Below are 10,457 nucleotides of genomic sequence, written 5' to 3'. Positions count from 1 at the left end.
GCGGTGCTGAGAATCCACAGTGTTTATTGGACTACCCCACAAAGGGTTGGGGTTGGCCCAGTCACCACCCTGGCCCTGATAGTCAGTCATGCCTCTCCTACCCCCAGAGGCAAGACTGGAAAGAGTGGGGGCTTTGCTTGCAGCAGCCTCTTCCTAATCCCACTTTCTCTGTCCCTCTCTGTCCATCTATCCTTCCTTCCATCCATCCATCACCTTGTGTCACTTCCCCTCCCTGGCTCCGGCCTGGGGGAGGGAGAACCTAAAGGGTGGCTCCAGCCTGAGTCCTGTCCTTCCTCATCTGCCTGGGAATTGAGGTAGCCGCACCTTTTTGGGAAAAGGAAATCGAAATCCTACTTGGTTTTGGTGGTGGTAGTGGGGAAGATAACAGTAAAGGAGTAGACAACATTTTAATGCCAAGTCTGATTTTTGGCGATGGGGTGGAGATTGAGATAACCACTTGGTGGGGTCTACCTCCCGCGGTTCTGGCACCCCCTGCTGTGGCCGCGATAACAGCAAATGGTGATAAGGAGAGAGCTGAGGGCCTGGGGGAGGGAGGAGCAGTCGTGTCCCTAGCTAAGTACTCTTTATGGGGCAAAGGAACCAACTGGGGGGGGGCAGTGGGCCCCCAGAGGTCAAGGAGGTTGTGAGGGTGTAGGAGCTTTGGTGCCTCTGCCGGCAGAGGCGCGACTCCAGACTACGACGGCATGTTCTTTTGGGTCCCAAGGGCCAAGCTGGAGTCGCTCTCTGGGCCGGGACTTGGAGGGCTGCCGGGGGACGGCGTGGGAGTGCAGGGGGTCCCGGTGAGAGGTGTGTCGGTGCTAAGGGAAGAGGGCGTCCCAGAGCGCGGGGCCCTGCAGCGCCGGGCTGGCCCCAGCTCCACCTGGCCCACTCGCTCGGCGAACTTCAGCGAGCATACGGTCTCGCCCAGATCCTCCGGCCGCGTGGAAATCTGCGGGGAAGCGGCGCAGGTGGGCGGGTCCCGCCGGGCGGCGCCTGGCTGGCAAACCACCCCACGCCTGCCGACGCCCGACGCCCACCTGCAGGAGCAGCACCGCGGTGGCGCCAGGTCCCAGCGCAGGCTGCAGCAGGCGCGTGAGCTGCGAATCGCGGAAGGGCACGTGTGGCCGGCGGGCGCGCAGCGCGGCCATCACGCCCCCCAGGGCCAGCAGCGAGCGATTGATAGTCCGGGCCTCCCGCAGACGCTGGGCGCCATCTCGGTCTCCCCGCGACGTGCTGGCCGCCCCCGCCTTCCAGGCACGCTCGGATCCGGCCAGGTCCACCAGGTGGAGGGTGCCTGCAGGGGCGAGCGAGCCGGACGTGGAGGGAGCCCTGGTCTCGGGTGCTGCGAGCCCCCCCACCCGCGGGGCTCAGGTGCGCGCCTCGGTACCTGCGGTGCCTGGCCCGCGCGGTGGGGACGCCGTGCGCAGTGTCAGCGTGACCAAGGCATGCGACCGAGAGCTGTGCCGATTCTTGGTGGTGGCGGCGGTGGCCCGGTTGCTCCTCCCCAGGCTCAGCATCTGGAGGGCGGAGCAATAGGACCTGCCTGCTTCAGGGCCTGCATCCCTAGGTGGGAGCCCAGGCGGGGCCTTGGAGGGCTGCGGGGGGGGGGGGGGGGGGAGGGGGCTTTGCCACTGGGCAGGCTTACCTGGTGCAGCGTCTCCAGGTTGGGCACATCCCAGTAGGTGAGGCCAGCCACCTGAATGCCTCCCTGGCCTGCTGGGCCCTGCCTCACGGCCAGGCGCTCCGGAGGCCCTGGGGCTAGGAGGTCCCTGGTGAGAAAGGGAAGGGCTTGGTTTCTGAGGTTCCCAGGGTAACTGGAAGAACACAGGCTGAGGAGAAGGTGCTGTAGCATGGCCCTGACCTGACAGCCTCGTTGTAGATCTCCACCATGCTGAGAGTCACACGGTGTTGCCCTCCGGTCCCCATCTCCTGGTACAGTGACTGCAGTGCCCTAGGAGCTATGCCAGGGTCCTCAGGTGGACCCTGGGGACAGGGTGGGGTTGCTGCATCAGACTCACATCCCAGCCCCTGGCCCCAGGAGCCACCCAGGGTCTCCCCTTCCCACCTCCATACTGTAGGTCTTCCCTGTCCCTGTCTGACCATAGGTGAAAATGCAGACACTGTAGCCTCGGAGGCAGGACAGCACAGCTGGCTCCAGCTCCCTGAAGACCTAGGGGTGGGAGGGGTGGGAGGGGTCCTAAGCCCCAGGACCTGGGACACAGTGTGAAGGAAGGATGGCTCTAGGAGGGCACAGTGGAAGGGTGGGTCTCCCAACAAATGGAGGAGGCTTCCTGGAGAAGGTGGCATTTGCAAGAATTTGCCAGGCAAAGAAAGGGAGGGATGTGACGGAGCAAGCAACATGGAGCACCGGAATTCTGAGGATGACTTGGGAGGCCCAGAGGAGCAGCAGCCAAGAGCCCAAATGCTGGGCTTGATTGCCAGTTTCAAACCCCAGGTGTGATTGGAAGCAAAGCACCTATCTCCTTCTGGCCTAAGGTTTTCCCTCTGTGAAGTGACTACAGTGCCACCTGTGGTGAGGATTCAAGGCAAGAGGACTAGGGCAGCACCTGGCACCTAAAGGATGAGCCCAGAAGTGTGCACAGGTGTGCTCCACAGGTGTGCAGGATGGTGGCTCGCCAAGATCACTGGAACCCTGGCCTGCGAGGGTACACAGAGAGGCAGCTGAGGAGAGGGCACTGGGACTTGTATCCTCTTGGCAACTGGACCCCAGCACCAGCCTTTTGAGCAACGGCATGGCCAGCTTTTGTGCCCAGAAGGTGGCTGGTAACTAAGTAGCCTGTGAGTTCTACTCATGTGTTCACGGCCAGCAATGAAGACAGAACCCAGAACTGCCAGTGAAGTCACTAAGATTCCATGACTGGAAGGAAGCACTGGGGGTGACTGATGGAGGGACTGTGGTGTCCTTGCACAGATGGGAAACACAGGTGAATGGGCTTGGTGAAAGATGCCTTTGGCTCTTCATTCAGACACATTGAATTGGAGGGCCCTGTCCAGAGGACTGCCTGGAAGGCAGCAGCCAGAGAGCCTGCACAGGGCTGAAGTGTGGGATGCAGGCTGAGACCAGGGGAAGTGTGTGGGAAAGAGAGGTGAAAAACAGCTGTGGTACTCCAGAAAGTGGGGGAGGGATCCCTGGCCACCTGCCAGACATTCTCCTCACACTGTGTCCCTATGAGGCCAACACAGAATCTCTGCTAGCTCTCTCCCTTACACAATCGCCTCCATTCCTGACCTTTGGAACTTGTGATGGCAAAGTCTATGTGGGCAGTGACAGGGAGTATGGAGCAAGGTGGTGAGCTGGGCCTGGCAGGAAAGGGGAGGAAGGAAGGAGAGTGTAATCTGTAGTGGGCAGCAGGAGAGCACTGAGACTGGAAACCACCAGCTCACCCTTGCTCCCCGACTGCCTCCTTGGCCACAGGCAAGGAGGGGAGCCTGCCCTCACAGCTGGCCCACTCCACCAAGAGTAAGCAGTGTGTAAGCCTGGAGGAAGGAGGTCACAGCACTGTCCTCACCACAGCAGCACCCTAGCCACACTCTGCAGCCAGCTCTCTGAGCAGTGACCATCTCAGACAAGTTCATTTTCCTTAATTTCCTGGTAAAAAAAATTACTTTTTAAAGTGATAACCTTTCTGTTAAACCAGAAGGCTTGTTTCCACTGGAACTGCAGAGCTTGGTCAAAGGATGTAAACGGAAAATTCTGGAAGGAAAGGAGGTGCCCAGCTAGGCTGTCATTCCTGCCTCTCAGCACCTCCTGCTCCCTTCCCTTTACTGGAGTTCAGCCACAGGAAGGCAAATGAAGGGGAACCCAGAGCCTCTTCTGACTCGGGGGCAGTATGAGGGAAGGCCAGCACAGGTGCAAGGGCGGGGCATCACCTCCTCCTGGCTGGCCTCTGGAGAGAAGACCCAGTCCAGGTGGAAGCGACGCTGGCGCCCTCGATAGCAGGTCGTGACAGTGCCACTGGGGCCAGGCTCCGAGCTCACCAGGCTGGAGGGTGTCCCTGGCCTCAGCCGACACAGCACACGGATATTTCCTGGGATGAAGATCACATCAGTGGGCTGCCTCCCAGGCCCTAAAGCATGGGGAGGCCCCACTTCCTCCACTTTCCAAGCCTGCCATACCCTTGAGCTCCAGCAGCCGCCCCGGGCATCCAGTTGGGGGCCCCCGCTGCTCCTCAGGAAGCTGAGTCCCAGCCCCGCCAGCTGACAGCGTCCCCAGGGCCCAGGATACCTGGCGGAATAGGGATGTGAGGAAGTGGGCACAGTCAAGGACCTGGGGGTGAGGAGGGGTGCTGAGGACATAACTTTCAGTGGCTTCGGGCCCCTAGGAGCATCATTCTGTGGGCCCAGGATGGAGACCCAGAACCTGAGAAGAATCAGGCAAAAAGATATCTCTCTCCTATGGGGTTGGCAATCCTGTGAGGGGTTTACTGTCACCCCAGTTTGCACAGGCAAAAATGAGACCCAGAGGGGCGCCTGGGTAGCGCAGTCGTTAAAGCGTCTGCCTTCGGCTCAGGGCGTGATCCCGGCGTGCGGGGATCGAGTCCCACATCGGGCTCCTCCGCTGTGAGCCTGCTTCTTCCTCTCCCACTCCCCCTGCTGTGTTCCCTCTCTCGCTGGCTGTCTCTCTGTCACATAAATAAATAAAATCTTTAAAAAAAGAAAAAAATGAGACCCAGAAATGAGATCACACCCAGGGTATGTGAGATCACAAGCTGTTCTGACTCCAGAGCCTACCACCTTCATTTCAGCAGGCAGCTCCCCGGGGTGGGAAGAAAGAATAAGGGTTCCCCGTGGAAGAACAGTGACCGGGCTGCCCAGAGAGCATGTTCTGGAGAGGGGGCAGATGATCCTGACCTGACCTCGGGCCTCACTGAGTGAACACTGACAGCTCTGGGTAAATGTGCTGACCAGTCCTCGGAGGTCCCCACAGCCCTGACGCAGGCTGACCATCCGCGCCCGAAGTCCTGGCAGGGAGAGTTTGTTGTAAGGGAGAGCCCAGACCCCGTGGCCTTCCCGTGAGCCCTCTAGTCCCAGCCCTTACCTGCCAGCTGCCCATGCATCTGCTGCAGCTCCCTTCTACAGTTCTGCTCAGTCTCCTGCTGGAGCTGCCGAAGGGCCCCCCGAAGGCCCTGCAGCTGCACCTCCTGCACCCCCAGCTGTCCCGCCCAACCCCACCCCTGTCACTGAGGAAACAGGGCACTTACCAGGCCCTGCCTCAGATACCCCCCTCCCGGTGCCCTAGCCTTCCCGGCCCCTGGGCTCACAGCCCACCTGGACTTGAAGTGCTTCTGTGGTGTCCTGGGCTTCCTGAAGCCGGCTCTGGAGCTCCACCAATGCCTCTGCCTCCTCCTGCAGGAAGGATGGGAGCCAGGTCAACTGTGGAGCCAGGAGGGAACTAAAGGAAGGGCACGCCAGCAGCCCCATTTCATGGATGGGGATGTCAAGTTGAGAGGGGCAGGCAGAGCTAGTCATGAATCCATGTTTCCCAACTTTATACAGGACTCCTTTCCCCAAGTCCCTCTGCTTTCCTGGGGTCAGTCACAGGACAGGGCAGAGGTGTTCTCCCATGGGCATTGGTCTCCTTGAGGGTGCTACCTTGCACAGACCATCCCAGGGCCTATCTATCCCCCTGGGCTCTGGCCCTGAAAGGGCGGAGAGGGTTCCAGCAGCATTAGATCCTGGGCAGTGTTGCAGGGAGCCAGGTGTTCAGGAGCCCCAGACTGCAGGAATGGTAGCAACTAAGGAGAATACCTGGGGGGCCCTGGTAGAGGGGCCAGGGCCCCAGTGTAGCAGGAGGTCCCGAGTGAGGCTCAGGCTCTGTTTCAGAGCCTCATTCTCCAGGGTTAGATGCTGAACCCTTTTCTCTGAGTCTGTCGCCCCCTGGCGGAGAGAGAAGCGCTCAAGACTCACCTGAAAGTTGGGGCCACCTCTCTAGTCACTATCCTGGATCCTGGAGCCCCACCCCACAGCCTTACCACTCCCAGACGCAGCCGGCCCAGCTCCTCCTCCTGCAGTTCTAGCTGCTGCTTCAGCTCTTCCAGCTGGGAAGGAGGGAAGGGTTCAGCATGGAGCATTTCCTTCCCGCCCCTCCACCCCAGTCCCTGTCACCTTCTGGACCACTTACCTGTCCAAGGATGAGCTGCTCCAGCCGCTGCCAAGCCCTCTGGTCCTCCTCCAGCTGGGGAGGGTTCTGCCCTTGGGCCTCATCGCTTGGTGAAAGGGAAGGGCTTTCTTCTTGAGATGGGGATCCTGGGGTGGGATGGACCCAGATAAGACTGATGAGGTCTCTAACCTGAAGGAAGGGACACCTCGGGAACAAGGCTGGGCGTGGCACTCGGAATGCGGGCCACTCATTTCTGTGGGCTTCACTCCTACACACACTCCCTTTACAACTCACTACTCCTTACGCACCAACAGGAGTGGGGCACTGCCCATCCAAGGCTGGCTGAGTCCCCTGGGACAGGGCCTGCCTTCCCCTGGGACTCCGAATCCATGCCAGGAGGGCCAAGAGCTGACCAGTCACCGTCAACAGTGGGGGGACATCGCTTGGCTGTAAAGGGCATAAGAACCAGAGCAGAGGAGACTGAGATGGTGACATGCACGGGGAGACCAGAAAGACCGTGGAGAGGGTACGGGTCAGCTGGAGAAGGACCCTCAGCCCCGCTCACCTTGCTCAGGTCAGGAGGATTCCCGAAGCTCTCTTCCGCCCCCAGCTGGACAGAGAGGAACTCAGCAAGACGCACGAGAGCCTCTTCTAGGGAGACCTCGGTAGGGCGGCCCTCTGCTCCCCCTTCCGGCCCACCCTCAGATTCGGAGCAGCCAGGGAGGCCTGGTAGCGGGAAAGCGAGGCTTGCGGCTCACGTGTCGGAGGCCAGGCCACCAGGAGGCACCTGCTGGGTCCCTCCCTCCCAGAGAGGTCACGGGCACCCCTTCCTCTCTCGGACGGCGGGGTTCCCTTCTGGCCCCGGGGACGCAGCGCTCCCGGCGCACCGACAGCACCTACCGACCAGGCCTGTCAGCTCGGTCCACAGTTCTGCCGTGGGCTGGTCGGGGCGGCGGCGACCCCCGCGCTTGCAACCCGCACTCTGGGGAGGGAAGAGCGGGACCTCTGAGGATTGAGTAGGCAGCCTTGGGGCCCCCTCCCTCCGAGACCTGGGGCCAAGGGAGTTGAGGTCTTCGCTTCCAACACCAGAACAGAGACGGGGTCCTCCGCACGGCCCCCCCCCAGCGTCAGCGCCCCGGGAACGTACGCTGCGCGGGCCCGCAAAACCCGCTCTAAGGAAGGGGGGGCGCCGGCCGTGCTGCGCCCGCTACGCTCACCTGGGCAGGGTCCCCGGGGTCGCCGGCCGCCGCAGCCCCGCCATCCCTACGGAAGAGGCTGTAGAAGATGTAGATGAGCAGGGAGTAGAAGGCGTACATGGGAGCGCGGGGCGGCAGAGGGCCCCGCTTCGCGCCGCCCCGCGTCCCAGCGCCCCGACTCCGCGCCCGCGCGCTGCAAAACCGGTGCGCATGCTCGGGGCGGACGCCCCCACGGCCCTGCTCCCGCGGGTGGAGGGCGCGCGCCCGAGGAAAGGGGGTGCCAGAAACAGGACCCCCGGGGCCACACCCGGACACCTGCCCCGCGCCTCCCACCCCTACTTCACTGAGACACCAGGCTGAGAGCGCCCACGGCCTCCACACCCCCCCTCCTCGGAACCCTTCCCAGCCTTCTCCGGAGGACCCTAACGCCCTCGCCCCTTAGAGCCCACAGCTCGTGGGAGTCCCCACATAACCCCTCCCCTCATAGCCCCGCCCAGTCTCCACCTCCCCTCTGAGGCCTGCCCAGACCGCGGCCACAGCCCCGCCCCCTGGAACAGCCCCTTCGGTCCCAGCTCCCCCCAGTCCCGCTCACACCCACTCCCCTCTCAGCCCCGCGGACACCCCTTCACAGCCCCACCCAACAGCCCCTCCCCTCTCAGCCCCGCCCATACCCCATCACAGCCCCACCCAACAGCCCCTCCCCTCTCAGCCCCGCCCATATCCCATCACAGCCCCGCCCCCTGCGATAGCCCCTCCCAGAACCCCCCCCCTCTCCTCTTAGCCCCGCCCACACCCTTCACAGCCCATTCTCTCCCTTCATAGCTCCGCCCACAACCCTCCCCTTTTACGGGCCCTTCCCTTCACAGCCCCTTCCCTCACCACAGATCGCTTCAAACCACTTCTTTATCATAACGTAATCTTGGGACAGAGCTCCCTCCTCCTAGTCCTGTCTCCGCCCTCACAACCTTGTCTGGCTCTCCTAGAACGCCCCCTTCGCCCAGGCCCCGCCTCCTACCGCTCTAGCCTCCGCTCCTCTCGTTGGTTCGCGCCAGGCCAAGGCAGGGCTTGAGCTGGAGACCCGGCAGCAGCGGACGAGCGGACTGGCAGGCGGCGGGGTGGGCGACTCCGGCCTACAGCTCGCCGCTGCGTCGGGGCCTCGCCGCTCAGCTGAAGGCCTGCGCCGTAGCTCCTTCCAGGCCAGGGTCCGAAGACGACGCCTCCCCGAGCGCAGTAATCAGGTCGAGTGGGCCTGCGCGCGACTCTCCCCGAGGCCCGGCACCCCCACTTGGATTCCAGGGCCCCAGAACTCACGCCCACCCAGGTCAGGTTCGCTTTCTCCCTTCTTTTCCCGGCGTAACTAGGTTCTTCCCCACAGTTGCGTCCAGTGGTCCCAGGGCTCCGGAAAGTTTCGGATGAGCCTATCCCAACACTTAGAAATGGGGCTCTGGAACCTGGGACTCCAGGAGAGTTGCCTTTAGGGCTCCTGGGCGCCGGCTTCTGCGTTTTCTTCCTCTCCAAAGATTTGGATCCCCTTCCTGTTTCACATTCGCTACCACCCGAGGTGCCATGGCCCCCAAGCCTTGGAGCGAGTGGAGCACGACCCTGTCCCACCTGGCACTGGGAGCGGTGTCTCTGCGTGCAGCCGTGAGCACTGCCCAGGTGAGTACACTGCGATGGGGCAGGGGTGTGTCCGACTCCCAAACCGCAAGGACCGGGATTAGGTCCAGTTCCCCCAGTCAGGGAGAGGGCGGTGGGAGATTGAGTCTGAGGACCAGGGTTGCATGAGACACCCCCACCTCGCCCCAGACCTTTCCCTGCTTAAAGGAAGGTCCTGGCCTCTTTTCCCCACATCTCCTCCTACCCTTGTGCTGACAGGCAAGTCGAGGGGCCGCTGCTGGCTTCCTGCTCCAGGCCTTGGCCTCTGCCACCATGCTGGCCCCAGGGCTGGGCACAGATGAAGACTGTCTTGCTGGAGCCTGGGTGGCCACTGTCATTGGTCTGCCCCTTCTGGCCTTCGATTTCCACTGGGTGAATGGGGACCGTTCCTCTGCCAACCTGCTCCTGGGAGGAGGGATGGTGCTGGCAGTGGCCGGTGACCACCTTGGTGCTGAGGGCCGCTCTGTGGCTGGTCAGGCAGTAGTGCTGGTGGTTGCAGTAACCATCCTCATTGTGGCCGTTTTCACAACCAACGCTTATGGAATGTGGGGGGGCGCAATGTTGGGTGCTGCAGGCCTCCTGAGCCGGCTGGAGGAAGACAGACTGCTGCTGCTACCAAAGGAGGACATCTGTCGCTGGGCCCTGGCCGCAGGCAGTTGGGCCTACCACCGAGCCCTGCACACACAGCGCCTGCAGTGGGAGTGATGTTTGGAGACAGCAAGGTGGGGCTTCTGCCCTGGCTACCACCTTCCCCTCCCACAGGCCTGCTCCTGTGGGCCTCCTCCCTAGGATGGACTCTCTTGCCTCCCAAAGAGAGCTTGCTACAGGATGATACCTTGGTCAGGAGGTTGAGTCTGGGCACTGCCCTCCTCTGGCTGAGTGTGGGCACTCACCTAGACCAAAATGAAGAAAATGGGGTCCCAGGCACATTTTGGGGCTGATGCTGGGCACGCATTGCTTTTGGATCCAGAGAGAGGCTTGGTCTACAATAAACCTTAGGGATACAGCAGGAATATGGAATCTGCCCATTCTTGAAAGGGATCGAGGGGTCCTCCAGTGAGCTTTCTAAATCTCCAGCACAGCAACTGCTTTCCTTGTGCAAAAATTGGGTGCACCGGAACTAGCCCTGGGGCCTCACTCAGCCTGACCTCCTAATGGCACCCTTGTCAGGAGGGCCCCTAGACTGAGACCTAGTCCTGGGGCCTGCGACATGGTGGAGCTCTGAATATCCTTGCACAACCTGGCAGGTGGCCCCCTGGGACAGTGACCTTCACCTGCTGCCGGTTGGGGTGGAGAAAGAAGAGGACTGTACTACACCTGTATTACAGCTGTCCTCAGAAATGCACATTCCCTCTCAGAGCTGACTTGACACGTACTCATTTGCCTTCTGGTCTGTGCAAGGCAAGTCCTGATTTCCCAAGACCCTCACTTTCCTCAGTGGACCCCTCTTCAGTTTCCAACCCGGGCATTAGGCAGAACGGTGG

General features: G+C 61.7%; 2 protein-coding genes across 2 annotated transcripts; one reads left to right on the top strand and one right to left on the bottom strand.

The window, feature by feature from the left end:
* Window positions 1-4: 4 nt before the first annotated feature.
* On the bottom strand, window positions 5-7,696 carry KIFC2 (kinesin family member C2). Its single transcript, XM_026488970.4, has 18 exons — window positions 7,339-7,696; window positions 7,022-7,103; window positions 6,687-6,847; window positions 6,430-6,568; window positions 6,143-6,267; window positions 5,994-6,059; window positions 5,770-5,898; window positions 5,290-5,367; window positions 5,060-5,174; window positions 4,873-4,982; window positions 4,138-4,246; window positions 3,892-4,049; window positions 2,066-2,170; window positions 1,862-1,983; window positions 1,646-1,769; window positions 1,388-1,517; window positions 1,038-1,294; window positions 5-949 (listed from the first exon to the last, which is right to left on the bottom strand). The coding sequence occupies exons 1-18, from the start codon at window positions 7,435-7,437 to the stop codon at window positions 695-697; spliced, it is 2,364 nt and encodes a 787-aa protein (XP_026344755.1). The 5' UTR covers window positions 7,438-7,696; the 3' UTR covers window positions 5-694.
* Window positions 7,697-8,348: 652 nt separating this feature from the next.
* Window positions 8,349-9,986, top strand: TMEM276 (transmembrane protein 276). The gene is made up of 3 exons (XM_026488886.4): window positions 8,349-8,638; window positions 8,838-8,976; window positions 9,193-9,986. Exons 2-3 carry the CDS (start codon window positions 8,884-8,886, stop codon window positions 9,676-9,678), a joined length of 579 nt encoding a protein of 192 aa, XP_026344671.1. The 5' UTR covers window positions 8,349-8,638; window positions 8,838-8,883; the 3' UTR covers window positions 9,679-9,986.
* The last annotated feature ends 471 nt before the right edge of the window (window positions 9,987-10,457 follow it).

The sequence above is a fragment of the Ursus arctos genome, unplaced genomic scaffold, assembly GCF_023065955.2.
Source record: "Ursus arctos isolate Adak ecotype North America unplaced genomic scaffold, UrsArc2.0 scaffold_6, whole genome shotgun sequence".
NCBI classification, from domain to species: Eukaryota; Metazoa; Chordata; class Mammalia; order Carnivora; family Ursidae; genus Ursus; species Ursus arctos.
Note: the sequence above shows the minus strand (reverse complement) of the source record. Positions and strands in the feature narration are given on the sequence as shown.